The sequence below is a fragment of the Scleropages formosus genome, chromosome 10, assembly GCF_900964775.1.
Source record: "Scleropages formosus chromosome 10, fSclFor1.1, whole genome shotgun sequence".
NCBI classification, from domain to species: Eukaryota; Metazoa; Chordata; class Actinopteri; order Osteoglossiformes; family Osteoglossidae; genus Scleropages; species Scleropages formosus.
Window position 1 is genome coordinate 4,980,707 of NC_041815.1, and position 22,281 is coordinate 5,002,987.

Below are 22,281 nucleotides of genomic sequence, written 5' to 3' on the forward strand. Positions count from 1 at the left end.
ATAGAATCTCGAGAGTTGCGTGTTGACAGAATAACAAAAAAAAAAAAAAAAAACACATTTTTTTCAAGTCACAGGGATTTATGCGCTGGAAATACATCGTTAAGAGTTACCCCAGTGTTTCCGGAAATCAGCATCTCCAGATTTATAAATGATGGCGTCTCGGATTTCAACAATCAAAAGGGGGGGAGAAAATACTGTCGTTTTGTTACTCGTGGTTCCTCTGTACTGGACAGGCCCATCACCAGCAGGAGAGAGAACACTGGGAAACCATATGCCATGGACAGAATGAACCTTAAAAGCTCAGTGCACCCTGCAGGAATACATTAATTCCCGACATGTGCGCCATCGTTGTCTTATTTTCGGATTCTTATCTTTGCACCCCGCACAGCTCAATGTGATTTGTGTTTTTAAAACAACTGTAATGTTGGCACAAAAAATTCATATAACCCAGTAAACATGGTTGAACCAGCTAATCAATAATAATATAAAATTGACCCTAATTGTAGTTGATGGTTTGAGCATTTTTAAAGTGCACAATGTCCCTGGATATTGAATGCATTTCCTACTGTAGCATGAATAGCCACAAATTACAATCAGTACACTTTTTATATGTTGGTTACATAGTTCATTTACACAAAAATTCAAAGATATGGCCATTCTGAAACCTGTTTGTGGGACTATGATCTATGTAATCCAGTATGCATAATGTAAATTAAGTGTCATAATGAAATTAATAATGTTCGTGTTGCTGAGTAAGCGGAGTGGGTTTTTTTGCAAACACCAACCTTTACACTTCTGATGATGAAGAGTGAAAAAATTGTGTACTTCTTTCCATTGGTATTATATGTTTTGGCATCTGTTTTGTTGACTGTCAGTGGGTTATACAATTTCAGAACAGAAAAAAAAAAAAAATCAAGAATGCGAACAATTTAGTAAATGAAGCAGAGATTTTATGGAATAAAATCCATCTACGTATCTCCAGCTTCATGTATGTTATTTTAATGCTACTGCTACAAAAATAAAATCAATCTGGACAGAGTTTATTTCCATTGAAGCCAAAGTCATCTTATCAGTTTTTTTATACATCACTTTTCTACTTTTTGACTAGGAAGTATATTTTGAAAATGGGCAAGCCCAATTGCTAAAATCACAGGGTTCTGATGTTTTGCTTAATAATTTTTTTTCAATATTGGCTCTGGGGCTGGTGCTGTGTTCTTCATGGAACTTCTTAATGGAAAAAATCTGAATTTCTGCACCCTGCAGTATTATCAGCCCTCAAAATGAAGTCGGTATTCTCTGTTGACGAGAGAATAACACCATTCCTTGTCACAGCCATATCTATATTTTAGAAATATTCAATTTTTTCGTTTTGTGTTTTCTGCTGCAGTGTGGGACGCAAAGGTGTAAATAAAGGCATCCAAGTCCATATATTCTAACAATACTTTAGCACTGCACAGCAATAAAAAAAAATCACAACAGTGAACTGAAATATTACACAAAGTAATCACCGTTTTTCTGGCTCAGTGATAATAACAATATTGCAAACAAATAGTATGTGCTGATATTTATATACACGTTGGCATACATTACAGTATTCCCAGTGTTTCTGGTATTGTTTTGTACAGTAACCGTTTTCTAATTTTTTTTTGGCAAATCAATTGCTATAAAGGAGGCATTTTTCCTTTTCCAGTTAACAAGTTACAATACCCATTTACAACTTCCAGTTACTTGTTAGTGGAATTGACAGTGGAAAAATTGAGCATTCTGCTTGATTGCTAAGTAGTGTAAATGTCAAGGTTTGCGCTAATTATTTGGCAGGAACACAAATTTGAAAAATTAAAAAGAAAACAGTATAATTTATACATGAAGACAGGTAGAAAACGAAATAAATTAATTTCACTTTGCAGCCTTTTTTGTCAGTGTTAACTGAGAACGTGTGCACATGCGCACATATACACAAAGTTTACAATAAATACTGACTTTCTCTTGTAAAAGCCCGTTTTGACTTTGAGGGCCAACGCATTTCTACTTTAAATGCAGGAACGCAGCCATGAGGAATTCTCAATCGACTCTCTGTGAATTTGAAAGTGGCAGCGAGAACTTCAGAAAAACAATTCAATTTACAGAATATACACATATGTATAGAAATATAATTATACAATAAAATTAAATGCACAGATGGTGCTGCTGTCATACGCAAGATGGCTTACATTGTCAAATACGAAATTTCTTTTGCAATTAAAAGGAAGGCGGAGGAAGGAAAGATGACCATCTCAACAGAGACCGGGACGAGAGTCATTCACTAGCTTGCTTCGTAACTTTCTGAACGGAGGGAAAAAAAACTTCCAGTAAAACAAATTGTGCATACACAAGGTGTAGTTTAGCACCTCCGATATCTACAGTTTTGGGAAACTTTGACATTCATTATTTGTTGTTTTTTTTTTTTTAAATTATTTTCTTTTATTGTTTGCCAGAGAATCATCGCCCAACTCTCAGCAGATTTGCTGCCAAACACATTAGTAGCAGGTTGCATCTTCTTTCTTTTTTCTTTCTTTTGCATTTTTTTTTCTTCCTAAGAGAGATTGGGCAAAGCAAACTAATTGTACTTTCCAGATGTGCAAAGAGAAGGAAGGTGAAAGGGTAGGGGTGTGCAGGGGAAGGATGACAGGGGTGCACCTACACCTTCTGTCTGTCCTCATTACCCACTGTGGGTGGAGAGAACCACGCTCTTCTACTGCAGGTAGCGGTACACCTTGAAGCAGTGGTTCCCCGAATCTGCAACCACTACATGGCCATCCGATGTAAGCGCCAGGCCCTGGGGCCCATATAGCGGGTCTGCAGAGGTGTTGATGTAGGACAGGAAGGAACCGGAGCTGTCAAACACCTAGAAGACCAAAAATCCATGTGCTCATGCCAGATGCGGATGTGTCCACACACTTAGACACTACAATGTGACCTGTCACTGCAGTTTTCTCGAAGGGTTTTGTGTCCTTCCTCAAAACATTTTTGCCACTAAATCACTATCGGTTGTGGTTATAAAGGGCAAAACCGTACCAGTCATACAATTAAAAAGCACTTGCTATTACAGTGCACCGCAGCTACGATCAGCATCTTTACCAATTTCTCTTTCAGGTGGATGTATATGCACACGGTTCATTTTAATCTCTTAACCATTTTATATTTGTAATTAAATCACTCCCGTAAACAAAACCTTAAAACGGCAAAAACATAGATACTCTTGGCGGCTGTGTAACATAAAGGGTCTGACCTATGCAAATCTTATTATGTCATTAAAGTAAACACACACACACACACACACTGGCTGAAACCTTTTTCCCGAGCAGGGTCACGACGACCTGGCAACACAGGGCGTAAGGCTGGAGGGGGAGGGGACACACCCAGGACAGGACACCAGTCCATAGCAGGGCATCCCAAGCAGGACTCGAACCCCAGACCCACCACAGATGAGACCCGGCCAAGCCCGCTATGCCACTACACCCCCCTTTTAAGTAAACCTTTTACCCCAACACCTTGCACTTTAATTTATTTATAAACGTAGATGTTTCAGCAGAGCAATTCAGGCTGTACTAAATCCTTGCAAGAAATCCTTGCAAGACTTCAAACCAACACCTTCGAGTCACAAGCCCACATTTTTAGCCATCACATCACATTTCATAACACTGTTTCAAAATATATTGAGATACTACTTGATTCCATTTAATGCATGTCATTGTGTAATGTTCAATCTGAACAAAAGGTCAAAAGGTGGCTGTGGTTCAGCTGAATCAGTGTTCCAGAGCTCTTGCTGTACCATATATGCATATCTGTTTTGTTTTCTACTCCATCCCTATCAGCTATTTTGTTTTCCTTATTTAGCGTGTATTCTAAAAGGGCTCAAGTCCTGCTTTAAACCCCAAATAATTCCTAGTAGAGGTAAGGGGCAGGTGATAGCCCAGTGGTTAGAGCTCTTGCCTTTACACCTGAACATTGCAGGTTTAAGTCTCACCAACTGCTGTAGTACTCTTGAGCAAGGTACATACTCGTAATTACCCAGCTGGATAAACAACTGCAGGTTGTTTAACATTGTAAGTTGTTTACCCAGCTGTGTAAATGGACACACACACACACATTTTCTGAACCGCTTGTCTCATATGGGGTCGCGGGGAGCCGGAGCCTAACCTGGCAACACAGGGCGTAAGGCTGGAGGGGGAGGGGACACACCCAGGACAGGATGCCAGTCTGTCACAAGGCACCCCAAGCGGGACTCGAACCCCAGACTCACCAGAGAGCAGGACCCGGCCAAGCCCGCTGCACCACCGTGCCCCCCATTTCAGGTCTAGTTCAATGAAAATCTCTAGGTCTTCTGTCTCGGTCAGTGTTCACTCTGCCTCAGAACAAGGCAGGTGCTTGGCACATGCAAGGTCTTCATCTGAGGAAAGCTGAACCTCCTGTTATAACCAGACTAACAGTGTAGGGGGGCGTGGTCAAGTTATTGACTGGTCATTCCAATGTGTCATATACGTGATTTTTTTCATGCATGCTAGAGAAAATATACAAAAGGGTGGCAACACATATAGTATTTTGATTAAGGCAGAACAAGGGAGAATCATGTTGGATAAATTTGGCTTTGCTGCCATCGCTGTAGGCCTAAGGTTCATCGTGGACACTGAAACAGAGTCGTAGACTAACTCGTGACTCAGCCCAGTGTTGGATCAGTGAGTGTTTCCACCAGACAGTGTAATGGCAACGTGTGTGAATAGCTCACCTGTATTCGGCTGTTGCCCCAATCAGCGACAATGATGTTCCCGTTGCTGTCAACTGCCACTCCCGTGGGGGCGTTGAACTGCCCATTCCCCTCTCCGTGGGAGCCAAACTTGAAAAGGAACTCCCCGTCTGCACTGTACACCTGAGGACAAGGAGTTCAGCATTAACCACTGGACAAAATTTAAAAAACCAACAAACACACAGAACTTTACATGGTCTGACAACACAAATCAATAATCATTTCAAGATTTCAAAAAACTTCTATGTCAGGCATTGGGGTACTGGATTATTCCCAGGGTTACAGGTGGCAAAAACATGACTCGAATCGCTCGGGTAAATATTCTACTGAAAATATATTTATCTGATGCTTTTTTCCCAGTGTGACTTACAATGTTAACATACACATTAGCTGAAACCTCTTGTCCCAAGCAGGGTCATGGCAAGCCAGAGCCTAACCTGGCAACACGGGGCACGGGGCTGGAGGGGAAAGGGACACACCCAGGGCAGGGCACCAGTCCACTGCAAGGCACCCCAAGCAGGACTCAAACCCCAGACCCACCAGAGAGCAGGACCCAGTCAAATCCACTGCACCACTGCATCCCCCCTTACAATGTTAAAATTTTTACAATTATTTACCCATTTAGGTAATTTTACTGGAGCAATGTGAGGGTGAGTACTTTGCTCAAGGGTACTACAGCAAGAGGTGGGAATTAAACTTGCAACCTTTGGGTCCAAAGGCAGTAGTGCTTACCACTAGGCTACCAGCTGTCTCTATATAATGAATGAATGAATGAATGAATATTAAATCATTATTAAATCATTAAATGTACGACACACAAAGAACTGGACGGATAAAAGACTTGACGGAGCGTGTCAGCTTTACCTTCACTGAGTGGTTGTGGAAGTCCGTCACCACTATTTCGTTCTTGTTATTTACAGCCACGAAATGTGGACCTTGGGATAAAAGTTGGGGTGGGGGTGGGGGGGCATGAAACGCAGGGAGAAAAGAGCAGAGAAGAGTTACAGCCGAATGTAACTGGGGAGAAAGAACATCATTTCTTTTTCCCCTCTGAAGAGGAATTTGTCAGACATTGAAATATATGCAATTCTTAAGTTAAAATGCATAATAATCAAAGGATTAAGCTGACTATTGATGTTTTCGTCAGTATAGCTGTGAGTGAATACGCAATAAATGACAAATTAACTTTTCTGTTGTTACTGCAACTTCTACACAACTCTTACATAACTTTTTTGATTTAGCTCAGGTACCAGTATATCAATGTGAAAGACACATGGGATAATATTTACTGAACACGGGATTAGATTTTCCCAGCTTTTGGTCCACTGCAACATTTCCGCTGCTTTTATCTGAAAGGAATGAAAAAAAGTTTTGATTAGGAACTAAAAAACGACAAGCAGAGAGTTTTATGAATGGAGGTTTCCTCTACTGTCAGTGATTTGTAGTTTGGTAAGTAGTTACAGGTGGTCCCCGGTTTACGATAGGGTTACGTTCCGCGAAACCCATGGGAAGTCGAAAATATCGTAACTCAAAAATGCATTTAATACACCTGATGCACACATCTGCACGGCAGACTGGGGGATGAGGATCTCTGCTTCTGCCCAGCGTCGGAGAGCGTATTGCACCGCATATCGCTTGCCCAGGAAAAATTCAAAGTATGGGTTCTGCTGAACGCCTACCACCAGCTCACTATTGTAAAGTCGAAAAAATCGTAAGTCGAACCATCGTAAATCGGGGATCACCTGTAATGGCTCTTTGATTTCCACATGTGCTAAATTGTTTGCTCTGTTCAGCATGATAACATCATTACAGATATGTTGTTTACCTTCTTTACCTGTGAACTGCCTGTCGGAGGTACCTTTGGCTCCAAACTTTGTCACTAGCTTCCCGTTGGGCTGGAAGATAAAGACACAGCAGGCCTTGTTGTCGACCGTGATGATGTGCCCGTTGCGGTCCACTGCCACACCCTTGGGCCCCATCAGCCGCCCTGCACCTATTTTATTCTGGGAAGAAAGGATGAGTCAGCGGGATCCGGGACAAATAAGACAAAGCTTCTCACAGCGTAAGACAACGCCCTCCCGGGATTTACTACCACCCACCTTGAACTTCCCGTCAGATGTGAAGATGCTGACCCATTTGTTGTCGTAGTCAGCCACGATGATGTCACCGTTTGTGTCCACGGTGACGCCCGTCGGACGCTGCAACTGCCCAGGAGAACGACCTCTGACCCCAAACCTGAGTTTGAACTGTCCGTCATTGGAGAACACCTGCAGAAATGGACATCATACAATGGCCCCGTGGGTGATCGTGATGTATCAGGATGTTGGTCCACCGACCACAGTTGGTAATGCCATTAATGTAGTGTTGCAGACAAGGCCAGGAGTAGGTCAGGACCAGTTCTGGAGCTTCTCCAGAGCTAAATCCATGTGTGGACTGCAGTTACCTGGATACATTGGTTGTTGCTGTCAGCAACTACAACCCGGCCATTGCTGGTTGCAGAGATGCCTTGGAGGTTGGTGAACTCTCCCTTCTCCCTGCCTCGTGTTCCTGCATCAACGACACAGCAGGAGAGCGGTCGGACGCACATCACGTCATCAAGTGCGAAGAGCCTCGAGTTCCATCGTCCTCGTAAGGAAATATTACGTGGATGACGACACCACCGGGACCCACCCACTCTGAAGATGAGCTCGTCCTCAATGGGGTTCTCCTTCTTTTTGCTGGTGCTGTACATGCTGGAGGGCCGGCGGACGGCCTTCTGCCGCACGTGGCCGCCGCTCCCGCTGGGTGACTTCACGCGCCGCTTCACGTCATCGGGAGACGGCGGTACATCGGAGGGCCGAACGGCACGCAGGCGAAACGGGCTGCCTCTCACGGGCCTCCCATAAAGGAGCAATGAGAAGGAGTACTCGCCCTCTGCGCGCAGCGTGTAGCCCACCTCGTAGGTGCCGTTCTTGTTGTCCGTCACCTCGGCTTCCACGCAGACGCCGTCTGGCCCCAGCAGCTCCGCCCGCAGCTCAGCATTGCCAGTGCGCACCAGCTCGCCCTCTTTGTCTTTGGTGGTGACTGTGACGGTGGCCGGCTGGCCTACCAGGGCATGTCGAAGACCCTCGCCAGCCGCCACGCTTGTGTAACCCACAGCAGCTGTGGTGAGCAAGACGCCCAGGTTCTGGATCGATCGCCGCAGACCTTCCGTCTCCACCTGAGGAACGAAAGGTTGAGTTACCAAGGAATGTTTTACGTTGGTAATTGTGTAATCATCAGGTAAATCGCTGGCTGTTGCACGAAGGTTGTCGGTTCTGGCTCCGTTGTGGCGGAACGACCTCCCTCTCGCACTCAGAACTGCCGAATCCCTGTCCACATTTAAAAAGGGTCTGAAAACTCATCTCTTCCACTCACTTCCATGTAAAGTGTAAATGTTCATGCTCTATAACTTTAAGATCATGTCCGGATAACCCTTTACGCAGCCACTCCTGTAACGTAACGTAAATGTTTATATATCTCTAAAAAATAGAAAAAAATTACTAAGAGGGTGATCGGGAATCGTGGATATTCTGATGAAGTTTTATGCAGTTACTTGTATGATGAACATTGGTTCATATGGTGGAAAGAAATAAACTAACTATACTTAAGAATCACATGTCTGCATCTAAGTGTCTCTTTCTCCTAATGTAATGACCACATCGTATTTTCTATGAGATGTACATCGCTTGGGGGCAAAGCATCTGTTAAATGAGTAGAATAAATGTAAATGTAAATGTAATATACTGTAACTACTGAAAAAAGTTCACTCCATCATATGACCATTAACAGCATCATGAGGATTTTATTTGCAATCACATTAGTAACACGTGGGACACGGGACGAGGGAAGGAAGTGACCGTAGAGGAGGACGTCAAATCTGAGAGGGATGTGACGTGTAATCCCACATCTTCCCACCCTTACCAGGCAGTCCAGGTGGGCGTTCTCGTGCGCCTGCTCCGGGAACTCGTGTCGGGCCAAGGCGCTGACCCGCTCGCTCATCTGCTTGCGCACCAGCAGGACCTCGGTGGCGCTGCCGTGGCTCAGCGCCTGCTCTGTGAAGCTGCAGCTGCTCTGGATATGTTCCCTGCCCTGCAACAGGACAGCCAGCTGGGCTTGCAGCACCTGGGGGATGAGGGCACCTCTAGGTCACATGGAAGCTTACGCTAATTCAACGCACAGAACAAAGCACTTAATTAAACTTTAATTAGTCTGACCTAGCTATTTAGCCCTACTTCTTAAATCAGAGGTGCTGGGCTGAGGGGGGGTGCAGTGGCGCAGAGGGTTGGACTGGATCCTGCTCTCTGGTGGGCCTGGGGTTCGAGTCCTGCTTGGGGTGCCTTGCGATGGACTGGACTGGCGTCCCGTCCTGGGTGTGTCCCCTCCCCCTCCGGCCTTACGCCCTGAGATGCCGGGTTAGGCTCCGGTTCCCCGTGACCCCGTATGGGACAAGCAGTTCAGACAGTGTGTGTGTGTGTGTGTGTGTGTGTGTGTTGGGCCGAAGAACTCCGCAGCAATATAAAATGCTTTTTCCTTTATAACTTTTCCAAATTCATTCATTTTCAGAGTTATACCTTCAAAAATTAGTGCTTATCACATTTCATAAATGCATCAGCTATTATTATTATTTAAATTATCTCTTCTTTGGGCATAGCTGAAGGTCTTGGGAAGGGGTAAAGTCCACAATTTAGGTTCTGGCAAGGAAAATGGATGCTGCTAATAATAATAATAATAATAACAACAGGGGGGTGTGGTGGCATGGTGGGTTTGACCATTGCCCACTGTATTGCGGGTCTGAGGTTTGAGTCCTGCTTGGGGTTCCTTGCAATGGATTGGCATCCCGTCCTGGGCGTCTCCCCTCCCCCTCCGGCCTTGCGCCCTATGCTACCGCGTCAGGCTCTGGCTCTCCGTGACCCTACTCGGGACAAGCCATTGTTGACAATGGATGGATGGACTATTATTATTATTACTACTATATAATCAAAGGGTTATGCACATTTACACTAAATTAAATCAGAGTTCAAGACCTTCTTTTTCAGTATGATCATTACTGGTAATGATAATGGATCTTTCCTCTGTCCTGGCATCAGGTGCCTTTCTGAAGTAAGGAAGGACAGAACAGCGTGGAAAAGCAGAAGCGGAGCTCTTGTGTTGGGGGAAAACTGAAGGGATGTGAATCTGGATGGGGTTGACCTTTTGCTTGGCGCTGCAGATGCTCTCCAAGTCGGTGACGAGTTCAGCCTTGCGCTGGTGCAGCGCTCGTTCCAGGCCCTCAAAGGCGCTGCCGATCTCGTGCACGGCCTCGTTCTTGCGCTCCGTCAGCTGTCTGGAGATCTCGTTCACGAGCTCGATGGCCGTCGTGAGCTGAGGGAGCCTGGGAGGGAAGGCAGGTTTGGTGGCGATCGGGGGGAAGCGCGTAAGGGGCACGGCAAAAACTCGCAGCCGAACAGAGACCTACAGAGCAAGGATATCTAAAGCGAAACCTAGATTCTGTCCAAAATCTGACAAAGTGAGCGTTGAAACGGTTACAGAATTCTCCCTGGTAATACAACAGTCTTGGATTACAGCGAGAATCTCAAACTTAGTCCACGACTGGGCCGCGTGTACATGGGTTTTGCTCCAACCGCTCAGCTCGGGCTCGCCCATCAGTCCAGTCACTTTCATATTTCACGTCATTCTTTAATGCTGACATACGTGCGTCGCACACTTTCTCAGCGAGCTAGAAATTTAGCATATGGTTATGTGTATGATTACGTATTTGGAGCAATGAGCAAGAGCAAACCGCTGGATTCACGCATCTCCGTGGGGTGAGCTGAGCCCTGTGTTCAGAGGGTTCGGTTGCGACTGCTGCTCAGAACCTGTTCCGAATAGCGTCCAGCTGATCTTTGAGCGCGGCCTTGTGCTGCTCCAGCACATCCCTCAGGGGCACGGTCTCGTGCTCCCGGTGCTCGCCCTCCGTGCACTCCAGACACATGGCTGTCTCGCAAGGCTCGCAGTAGAACTCCATCACCTGCAGGAGGTGGCAGGAAGCAAGATGGGGTACAACACTGCTCAACAAGTAGACAAGTTGGGTGATGAGAGGCAGAACATGGGAACTCTTCCAGCTGTGTGGTCAGAAAAACTTTGTGTTGGTGCTTGCCCAAAATACATACACGTTACATTTATTCGCTTAGCAGACGCTTTTCTCCAAAGCAACTACCAACAAACTCTATGTAGCGTTATCAGCCCACACACCTTATACACCAAGGTGACTTACACTGTTGGATACATTACTTACAATGGGTCGCTCATCCATACATCAGTGGAACACACTCTCTCTGTCACTCACTTTATGGGGGGACCTGAAAAATACACCTTTGGACTGTGGGAGGAAACCAGAGCACCCGAAGACTTATACTGCTAGATACACTACTTACACTGGGTCACTCATCCATACATCAGCGGAACACACTTTCTCTCTGTCACTCACACACTCTGGGGAACCTGAACAGCATGTCTTTGAACTGTGGGAGGAAACCAGAGCACCCAGAAGAAACCCACACAGACACAGGAGAACATGCAAACTCCACACAGACTGAACAGGGATGGAACCCATGTCCCCTTGCACCACCTAGGCGCTGTCAGACAGCAGCGCTACTCGCTGTGTCACCGTGTCACCCCTATGTAGGGTGCTACATCTGTGGCACTGCCAACTCACGAACAGATCTCCTTTAACAGAGTCGCATGTATCCGTTTAGCGGAGACTTTCATCGAAAGCACCACACGATGATTAACTGCATACCATTAAGACTTGATCAAAGGTGTGTTACAATTCTCTACACTTCGCTAAACTTGGCACAGTTATTGACCACCAGTACAGCCTAGGAGCAATTCAGAGACAATGTGAAACACGTGTTTGGGGGGGGATCTACATGAACAAGGCAAATTGAACAGATTGAGCAGGTATCAAACCCACATCCAGAGCGACCTGCTGCAACACCATGCTATCCAAGAGGTAGAGCAGAACGGGGAAAAACCACATGGCAGAACTGATCCCATTAAGACCTAAATCTTACAATGTTAGTGCACCTACACTCAGTTACTCATTTAGACAGCTGGGTAACTCTTACTGGAGCAATTCAGGGTAAGTACCATGCTCAAGGGTACTACAGTTAGGATTTGAACCTACAACCTTCAGGTCCGAAAGCAATAGCACTAAGCGCTATGCTACCAGCTGACTTTCTTTGCCCCGCTGGATAAGGTGGAATCGGGTGTAACTGAAGCTCTTGAGGACAAGATGAGACCTACCTTGCCCTCGTGGTTGGGGCAAGAGAGAGGCTTGCCAGCAGCAGCACTGACTGACTCCAGCACACTGCAGGCATCGGGTCGCGTGCACTCTGGGTTCCGCTGGAGCACCTCCATCAGGTTCGTGATGAAAAAGTTGTTCTGAAGTGCAGACACGCCCTTCTCGGGCAGGATGGAGGTCTGCCGGCATACGGGGCAGGACAGCGTCAAGGACTGCGGTGGGATGTAGTTCTGTAGGCACCTGCAGAAGGACACGCGAATGGCTTTATGAGCCTAACTCAAAATCAAAAAATTGATACCCCATGCACTGCATCCCTACGTTAATTATCAACGACCACCTCCAATGCACCACACGGCTCGGTTTCCTGTGCTAAAAAGGCCGGGTAGCGAGGAAGTTTGACGACGCAGCAGATGCCGTTAAGGACCCACCTTTCACAGAAAGTGTGCAGGCAGGGCAGGACCTTGGGGTTGTGGTAGTGATCCAGGCAGATGCTGCAAACCAGGAACTGCTTGTCTATCTGCCGCACCACGGGGCTGCTGTTGGTGGGCTCACGCTTCGCCATTGTGACCGGCATTCACAGGGAAGGGGCTGGGGGGCAGGGCCACGGTTAAATCTGTAGATGCAGGATGGACACATTATCGTCATAAGCCACATCATGTACTATTATTATTATTACTACATTTGTTTATTTAGCAGACACTTTTTGTCCAAAGCGACTTCCAATGAGCTCTATGTAGTCTTATGAGCCCACACACCCTATTCACCGCAGTGACTTACACTGCTAGATACACTACTTGTGCTGGGTCACTCATCCATACATCAGTGGAACACACTCTCTCTGTCACTCACACTGTGGGTGAACCTGAAAAGCATGTCTTCGGACTGTGGGAGGAAACCAGAGCACCCGGAGGAAACCAACACAGACACTGGAAGAACATGCAAACTCCACACAGACTAAGGGGGGATCAAACCCACGTCCCCTGGCACCACCCAGATGCTGTGAAATAGCAGCACTACTTGCTGTGCCACCATGCCACCTTATTATTTTTATTATTATTATTATTATTATTATTATTATTATTATTATTATGTGGGGGGTGTGGTGGTGCAGCAGGTTTGGTTTGTGCCTGCTCTCTGGTGGGCCTGGGGTTCAAGTCCTGCTTGGGGTGCCTTGTGATGCACTGGCGTCCCGTCCTGGGTGCGTCCCCTCCCTTGGGACAAGCGGCTTCAGACAATGTGTGTGTGTGTGTGTGCTATTATTGTTGTTGTTGTTGCTGCTCTTGTTGCTTCGGTCATCGCATTCTTTCTTGCCAAGCATATTTGCTGGTTTATAGTGTTGAAAACGTTACTGGAGCAATATAGTACCTTCATCAACAATATTCAGGTTACACGTCCACAGGCATAATCATCATGCCACCTACTGCCTGCATGGGTTGAAGATTTCACCGTTAAACATAAGAGGAAAGGTCATGTCCTTGGCCTAAAGCAAGACTGTGACAACCACTGCTGGTCTAACTGTGGTCCTCACCATCGCTGTCTGTCTCACATGCTTACCCCAAGGGGGGGGGGGGGCACGGCAAACCGGAGCCTACCCTGGCAACACAGGGCGTAGGGCTGGAGGGGGAGGGGACACACCCAGGATGGGACACCACTCCATTGCAAGGCACCCTAAGCGGGACTCGAACCCCAGACCCACCCGAGAGCAGGACCCCGTCAACCCCACTGCGCCACCGCACCCCCCCGGCACTGGCTCATCACAGCTAATTTTAATACCATTACCACACAGATAAAAACGTCATCGCAAGACGGTATAATTGAACTTCATGAATCCTCAGCGGGATTTGTGAATCATCGCACGTTTTAATTAAGCGAGAAAAATCTCGACACGGCGAGCAGATTTATTCCCAGTACAGACAGCTGCGCTTGTCCTTTCGCGAACATCTGGCTTTTTTATGTTTCCTAGCATCTCGCTTGAGGCTGCTCTTCCAGGACGACACGCCTTTCAGAAGATCAATTCACACCGCAGATACAACGGCGTACAAGTATTCCCCAGTGCCCAACGAGTATTATTCGATTCACGTCCAGCGGAACGTGAAAGGCCGACTGCACCTCTATGATGGAACAATAAATATCAGTGCGAGTGGCACCTCGCTGTTACCTGAGGGGAAGACGAGAAACAACCTCTTTAATTCGTCCCCACGATCAAGCTGCAGCGGGTCATCACCAGCAAATTAATTTTCCAGTCCTCTCCACGCGACTAAGGCGACGGACACACCGAACGAGCAAATACGATCGATGATCCCATCTGCACGGATCCCAGAAAAGCACATCCGAGCAGCGGCGATGTGCTTATAAATGGCGCTGTCACGCTACGAGCGATCTGTAGGGCCACGGGTGCGCCGAAATATCCAAAGGAATCGCTCCGCTAAGTGCTGCTTAAATTACAAAAGGAGCCGTTTTCGGATGCGTCGTTCTTGTCCGCGTCCTTGTCGCGTCGCGCACTGAAACAATACCGCAAAACCCTTTCGTTCACATACAGGGGATTTAAACTGCTTCCCATCAGCCGTAATTGAAGCTGCTCTTTAATCTTAGACACCTGGAAATCAGTCCGGACCAGAGTGGGGTCGCGGCAAACCGGAGCTTAACCCGGCGACAGAGGGCATACGGGACACGCCCGGGACGGGACGCCAGTCCATCACAAGGCACCCCAAGTAGGACCCGAACCCCAGACCCACCAGAGAGCGGGACCCGGCCAAGCCCACCGCTCCACCGTGCCCCTTCACCTGAAATTTTTAAAAAAAAAATCAGTGCAGACAGAAAGTCATCACAGCTGTGTCGCAACCCCCTCTCTCCGTGGCACATCATCTGTAGGTCACCGGCAGATTTGTCAGTTTTGCCAGAGACACGCAAGCCCATCTGTCAGACGTGGTACGTCGGGGGGAGGGGCAGCGTTCGGACAGCTCCGATAAGTGTCTTACCTCGTCTTTCACACTCAGAGGCCTGACGCTTACACGGTGTTGGCAGTGGAACAGCTTTCCCTGTCACAGCTTAACCACCTCTGAGGAGGCTTCCACACACACACACACACACACACAAGCTCTTTTTTTTCCACTCTTGCTCCCGTGGCCACTTTTGATGCTGACCAAAGGCCTCCGACACACCAGCATCAGACCCCGGCGGTGTAAAACACCACGCTCTGGTCCGACAGCGGCTAGAGTCAGTCTGCACTAGTGAGAGGGGCCGTGTAAACACACACACACACACACACACACACACACAGAGTCTGAAATCTCTTGTCCCAAGCAGGGTTATGGCAAACCAGAGCCTAACCTGGCAACACAGGGTGCAGAGGGACACACCCCGGACGGGACGCCAGTCCATCACAAGGCACCCCAAGCAGGACTCGAACCCCAGGCCCGCAAGAAAGCAGGACCCTGTCAAACCCGCTGCGCCACTACACTCCCCAGATGAACACCTCTCCTGCTTTTTTCATAGCTCACATTACGAAATAAATGAGAAACCCCGCACGGTTTGAAGCAAATACAAATACTCATCCTAATACTGCTACAACTATTGATAATGGTGATCATAGTGATGTTGGCATAATTCATTGTACAGCCATTAATGAATGCTGTCAATCACTGCAAATGCATTACTGTTTAATAGAAATATATGAGAAAAAAATAAAAATACACGATGAAAAAATAACACTTAAATTTCAAGGTACACACTGCAGGCAGCTTCACAAGACAGATTTTTTCATCATTTTCACCATTTTTTCACCCGATGATGTAAAATTGTGCGGCTGCATAAGGCTGCAGATACACCTATACGACGGATTTTAATAAAGTGCTTTCAGAGTCACACAAAACCTTTATGCGGTATTTGCAAATAAAAAAGTAAAAAGTACCCTTGATTACAGAGCTTACCGTGAGCTGAGGTACAAGTGCAAATTATCCAGCTGCATAAAGGGGCATGTAATAGTGATTAACATAACATTTTAAGTCACTTTGGAGAAAAGCATCAGATAAACGAATTAATGTAAATTTAATCTGCTCGACAACCTTTTCTCAAGGTAACTACCACCGTGCAGAAGCTGAACTGATAACCCAACAGCCACCTGTGCTGACAAAACACACACCTGCCTCTGGCAGCACCTGTCCCGACACCCAGCCTCCACCCATCACACATTTTTCTCCTGTTGGGAGAGGCAAAATTATATATATAGTAGGGGGGATGCGGTGGTGCAGTGGCCAAGGCTGGCTTTCCGGTGGGTCTGGGGTTCGAGTCCCGCTTGGGGTGCCTTGTGATGGACTGGCGTCCCGTCCTGGGTGCGTCCCCTCTCACTCCAGCTTTGGACCCTGTGTTGCTGGGTTAGGCTCCGGCTTGCCATGACCCGACTTTGGATGAGTGGTCTTGAACAGTGTGTGTGCGCATCTATGTATGTATATAGTGCTCTACTAAAAGCTACTATATAGATGGGTCAATAACTGTAAGTAGCTTACGTTGTCATATATAGATGATGATGATATAAACATATATAGGTTTATATATATATATATATATATATGTCCACTTCACCCCCAAACACACACACACACACACACACTGTCTGAAACCACTGGTCCCAAGTGGGGGTTGCGAACTGGAGCCTAACTCGACAGGGCTGGAGGGGGAGGGGACACACCCAGGACGGGACGCCAGTCCGTCGCAGGGCAGCCCAAGCGGGACTCGAACCCCAGACCCACCGGAGAGCAGGACTTCACCCTGACTCCTTCAAAAAAAAAAAAAAATGTAAAAAAAACCATAGAAATATGATTTTACATGTAAACGTAAAGCCCCCACCACTGTCACCCATGCAGACTTTGGAAAGTGTTCCTAAGAAACCGAGAACTTTCTCCAACAACGTGCAAGAGTTATTTTTATTTATTCATTCAGCTGACACTTTTCACAAAAGGGACTTACAATCATTGACCCATCCATATACCTGAGTACCTTGTACTAGAGCAATTTAGGGTAAGTACCCTGTACTAGGGTACTACAGCTGGAGGAGGGATTTGAACCTGTAACCTTTGCACCTACAGACAGCAGCTCTCACCACTACACTCCCAGCTACGCTGGGGCCAACTGCCTCTGTAAGATACTACATACAGAAAATAAAACAGTCCATAACCCACACTGTCTGAACCGCTCGTCCCATACAGGGTCGCGGGGAGCCAGAGCCTAACCCAGCAACACAGGGCGCAAAGCTGGAGGGGACACACCCAGGACGGGACACCACTCCATCACAAGGCACCCCAAGCGGGACTCGAACCCCAGACCCACCGGAGAGCAGGACCCACTCCACCCCACCGCGCCATCACGCCCCCAGTCCATAACCCCTGGCACCGAGAAGCAACATGCAGACAGGCTGCAGGGCAGGGAAATGAGTCCGGAACACACAGGATGAGATGAGATCACAACCGCCGTTAGCGAAAAAGCGTCTCACACACACGTAAAAACAGGAAAGCGGCATTGCTTTCTCTTTACTGCTGACTTGTGTGAATGGCTTGGTACGAGGCGGACGTGGGCTGTCGGAGCGCTCTGAGCTCGAGGCGGAGGCCGCATTAACACAAGCCCAACAGCACAGAGACGCTTCCTCCGCACAACATAACAACTCACCCTCGGGGGAGCGGTCCCCCAGCGTCCCCCCGCCTCGCGGCGCCCTCTCCCTTCCCCGGCAACCGCATCGCCTCCTTTATAATCGCTTGCTTGGGCAGCGCTCCAGGGTACCTGATATCTGAGCCAGCGCTCCCCGATGGGCGTGTTGCTGCACCGCGTGGCGGGACGGCTCCGAGAACGCCGCAGAACGACGTCTCCCTCCCTCTCTCTCTCTCTCTCTCTCTCTCTCTCTCTCTCTCTCCTTCTATCCTCTCTCGCCCCCCAGAGCCGGCTCCCTCCAGCAGACAAAGGGGCCTACCGGTCCGTGTCTGGACGCCGCAACTCGGGCCGGGCCTTCTGTGGAGGAGGGGGAACAGAAGGAGCCTCCAGACGGCACTCCCGAAATTCTCCCTGCTTCCACCCCCGACTCCCAGCTGGCCCGACAGTGACGGAAGAAAGAGAAGAGAAGAGAAGGAGAGGAGCAGCGGAACGGGTGGAACGCTCTGCCGGGGCGCGGAGGGAGGGACGAGCCTGGGCTGCGAGGGTCTCTCCCTGGACTGGGCCGACCCACAGGGGCAACAGTCACCGCCGCACAACAATGGCTTTCTCCTCCAGCGTCTGTCGCACACTGCTCTTCACGCTCTCTCTCTCTCACACACCCACTAATGGAGGGACACACACGCAGGAACACGGTCACACCGCAGTGAGGAGGGAACATGACCCGATCCACAGCCCCCACACTTACAGCACAGCCAGTCCTGTACCTCTCAGGCAGCCCTCATGGTTGTGTCCGCCTGGAGACCGCGGAGTCCAGTGACCGAGGGGCACTGCAGATTCCTTTCACTGCTCACGACCCCTCCTCCCCCCAGCCCAACCTCCCAGCAGCCCCCTGGCTCCCCCCCCCTAACATGTCTGTCTTTCCCATTGCTTTAAACAGGCCCTGAATGGGAACAGCTGAACAGTGACAGCAGGGGGGACATGGGCGGAGCCTGAGCCCTTTAGGCCACACCCATCTGTGTTGTCTTCCCATGGAAGTCCCGCCCCAACCCCTCCCACCAGCCGCACTGCAATAGGTCGAGAGAGAGGTCCCACAGGAGAGCTGGGGGCTTGGAAATAGGAGTGGGAGGAGACAAGAGAGGAAAGCTGGAAGAAGGAACAAGCCATGGGATCTGCCCTTACATTTACATATGTAGCAGACGCTTTTCTCCAAAGTGACTTCCAACGAACACTATGTAGTGCTATCAGCCCACACACCTTTTTCACTGTGGTGACTTACACTGCTAGATACACTATGGGTCACTCATCCATACATCGGTGGAACACACTCTCTCTGTCACTCACACACTACGGAGGAACCTAAACAGCATGTATTTGAACTGTGGGAGGAAACCAGAGCACCCGGAGGAAACCCACGCAGACACAGGGAGAACAAACTCCACACAGACCGAGGGGGGATCAAACCCAGGTCCTCTTGCACCACCCAGGCACTATGAGACAGCAGCGCTACCTGTTGGGCCACCATGCCACCCTACTCATGTCCTTATGGTCTTTAACATGTGTAGGACCTTAAGAGCTCTTCCTCTTGGAGAATAGAAGAAAAGACAACTGTACATTCAGATATCACCACTTTCCCTCTTTCTGTCAGGATGGGTGAATAAGGAAATGGAAACAATGGGATGGAATGTACATCACAGTGGTCAGCGAAGGTGCTAAGTCCACCTCAAATCTTCTAAAAGGACTTTAATTGTGCAGACAACATCTCTCTGCTCAACAGCACCTACAGATAAAGTAATTTCCCCAAAGGCAGCAAGTTTTTTTTTTTTTTTTAAAAAAAAAAACTTTCTTGATAAGCACTGCTATAGTTTTCCAGCAAAATTCTTATGGCCTTTGAATTACAGTAAACCGTTGCTTTCTTCTTCTTCTTCTTCTTCTTCTTCTTTCCTCTTCTTTCTTCTTTATTCTTTCTTCTTCTTGTTCTTCTTCTTTCTTCTTCCCTCTTCTTCTTCTTCTTTCTTTTTCTTTTTATTCTTCTTCTTCTTTCTTCTTCCCTCTTCTTCTTGTTCTTTCTCCTTCTTTCTCCTTCTTCTTTCCTCTTCTTTCTTCTTCCCTCTTCTTCTTGTTCTTTCTCCTTCTTTCTCCTTCTTCTTTCCTCTTCTTTCTTCTTCTTCTTCTTCTTATTGTTATTATTCTTGTTCTTAAGGTTTCATTTTTGTTATTGTAATTTTGCATTATGTTCCACTGTTTTTACATATAAATGTGTAAAATGTGCAAAATGATATATGGTAGAATTTTTAGATATTTAAAACTTAAACTGTATAAACAACCTGGGCCGTTCCAGCGCCTCACTCAAAGCTGATATAGCAGCAGGGAGCCTCCTGAGGCTGAAACCAGCAACATTTCAGTCAGAGGTTCGGTACCCTTACTGCCACGCTGCCTTCAGCTTCCGGCACATTCCTGCTGTCCTCCTGAGCCTCTGCTTTCGGTGTTTGTTTTGCTCTTTAATCTGGAGCTGTGCGTGACTGTGAAGGTCGCGACAGACAGTCTTCATGGTGGGGGCTCTGCACACGTCTGGATAATGGGCTGCCCTGCTGTGGGTCGTGAACATTTGCTTTTACTGCGGCAGAACTATATCTTACTGGTGTCGCAGCTAATCCTTCGGGTTAGCATCCTGGGAGGAACCTTCCGCTGAAGCTCTGGAGTTTCTTAACCTGATATATTTACAAGTAGTTAAACAAATTACAGTGTCTCAAATAAATACATTACATTTACGTTAATTCATCTGGCAACTATTATTGTGACCAAACAGCCTATAATTCAGAGGGGACATGTAACATAACAGTCATTATTATTATGACTGTGCATGAAAGCAGGTGGGATAAGCACGACAAAGACATGGTATTCTACCCTGAACTAACACCTTTGAGTGGATTATAGCTCGTCTTCCTCCTTTGCTACTCCTTGTGGGATGGCATACACCCAGTGCATTGAGATGCTCATCGTCTTTTCTTCCTTTTTTAAGAAAAGGCTGGCACTGAGCTTTAATTCCACTCCCCGCAGGACGGGATTTAATCGGATCACGCAGCAGGCCCAGCGCTCGGAGGACACATCAATCTGTCGGTAATCCGCGAGGATTGGCCGCGGCGCACTCTCGACCCTCCCCTCTTCCCTCCTCCTTCCCTCCCTGTAGCCCTGAGCTCTGCTGTTCGCCGCTCTGTTCGCACCCTCTGTGCCTTCCCATCCAGAAAGGGGGCGTTCTCATAATTTAACACGCACGGTTCCTCTCCAGCACAGATCTAATGAGAGGATGTGATTCATTCCACTGTCTGTGACTCCTTTTCATCTGCTAAGGCAAAGGAAATATTTATTCTAGCCCACATGGCTGTTACAGACTAACAGGATATAGAACGCCAAAGCTGGTGCCATTATTTTTATTTATTCAAAGTGGTCATTAACAAGCTTTAGGCATTACACAAACAGCTGGCTGCTCTGTTTCTATTTTTTTTTGTCTATTTATTTGGCTGACACTTTCCTCCAAAGTGATTTACGATATTAAGCTACTTACAGTTATTTATCTGTGGCATGCCCAGGCTGGGCGAGAAGGGCATGGTGAGGAGGAGTGATGTCACCCCACCTGCGGGTAACAATCGGCCCTATTTTACCCCGTCTTCCCAAACAGTACGGGAGACCGACTCTGAAGTTCCAGACGGACGCCAAACCCGAGAGATTGAGGAAACGCAAACCCAAGACCCTGAAGACTCAACGCCCAACCAAGGGCACAAGGCGGCGCAAACACAAGAGATCACTCCTACCCTGTGCACAGTTCCCCTTCGCTGACGTGCCACACGTGTGAATAAAAGACAACCGAACGTGTCCCGTGTGTTTGTGCCACATTATTCTGTTATACAGCTAGGGATTGTGGGTTAGTGCCTTGCTCGTGTGTGCTCCAGCAGGAGGTGGGCTCCAGGTCCTTCGGTCCAAAGATGGCCACTCTAATCTACACATTACCCTCTGCCCCTTTGCTGCTGTGCTTCGTATTGTTGGCCTGCTATGATTGTTTTTCTCTTGCTTAATCACAAACTGCTTTGCATGGCAAAAAAAACCCCAACTTTTCCACTTTGCATCGACTTATATTTTGTGATGCAACACAGGGCTCTAATTCAGCAAGATGAGCCTGTATGAACTTTGCCCCTGTTCATGCAAGTGGTCTATTGAGCTCTGAGGTCAGAACACAGAACACATAGGATGACAACGGACATGGCACACAAATACACGTGAGGGCTGGAGAAGCCTGTTACAGCACACACCAGCTACCAATGCATGCATCACAACAGCAGTCAAAGCCCATCAGATGGTGCAGGAAAGGAAGGGGTCCATTCAAATTCTCATCATGCATGACCGCTCCAGTGTCTTTGGGCTATTGAATAATTTAGGCCCATCCTACTTTTGGAGAGTGTGAGGGCAGAGTCTTGGCTGAATCTCAAGACAAAAGGTGTATCTGAGCCTCGGCTCACCAAAAGTGGAATTGAGGCCTGTGTACAGTGAGATAAGTAGGAAA

General features: G+C 47.6%; 1 protein-coding gene across 8 annotated transcripts in view; it reads right to left on the minus strand.

Annotated features, from left to right (window-relative positions):
- Positions 1-37: 37 nt before the first annotated feature.
- LOC108941684 (tripartite motif-containing protein 3-like) overlaps positions 38-22,281 on the minus strand; it is a 29,933-nt gene continuing 7,689 nt past the window's right edge. Inside the window, exons 1-14 of one of the 8 annotated variants that reach the window (XM_029255279.1) lie at positions 18,491-18,618; positions 12,515-12,699; positions 12,089-12,326; positions 10,660-10,811; positions 9,995-10,175; positions 8,726-8,926; positions 7,454-7,982; positions 7,227-7,330; positions 6,883-7,050; positions 6,609-6,786; positions 6,073-6,132; positions 5,648-5,718; positions 4,766-4,906; positions 38-2,884 (exon numbers count right to left, since the gene is read on the minus strand). In XM_029255279.1, coding sequence (XP_029111112.1) covers positions 2,732-2,884; positions 4,766-4,906; positions 5,648-5,718; positions 6,073-6,132; positions 6,609-6,786; positions 6,883-7,050; positions 7,227-7,330; positions 7,454-7,982; positions 8,726-8,926; positions 9,995-10,175; positions 10,660-10,811; positions 12,089-12,326; positions 12,515-12,660 — 2,322 coding nt within the window. In that variant the 5' untranslated portion in view covers positions 12,661-12,699; positions 18,491-18,618 and the 3' untranslated portion in view covers positions 38-2,731. Of the gene's footprint in view, positions 2,885-4,765; positions 4,907-5,647; positions 5,719-6,072; positions 6,133-6,608; positions 6,787-6,882; positions 7,051-7,226; positions 7,331-7,453; positions 7,983-8,725; positions 8,927-9,994; positions 10,176-10,659; positions 10,812-12,088; positions 12,327-12,514; positions 12,700-17,747; positions 17,794-17,858; positions 17,962-18,045; positions 18,438-18,471; positions 18,619-22,281 lie in introns of those variants that run through there. The other 7 variants (XM_029255284.1, XM_029255277.1, XM_029255283.1 and 4 more) reach the window with 7 other exon arrangements.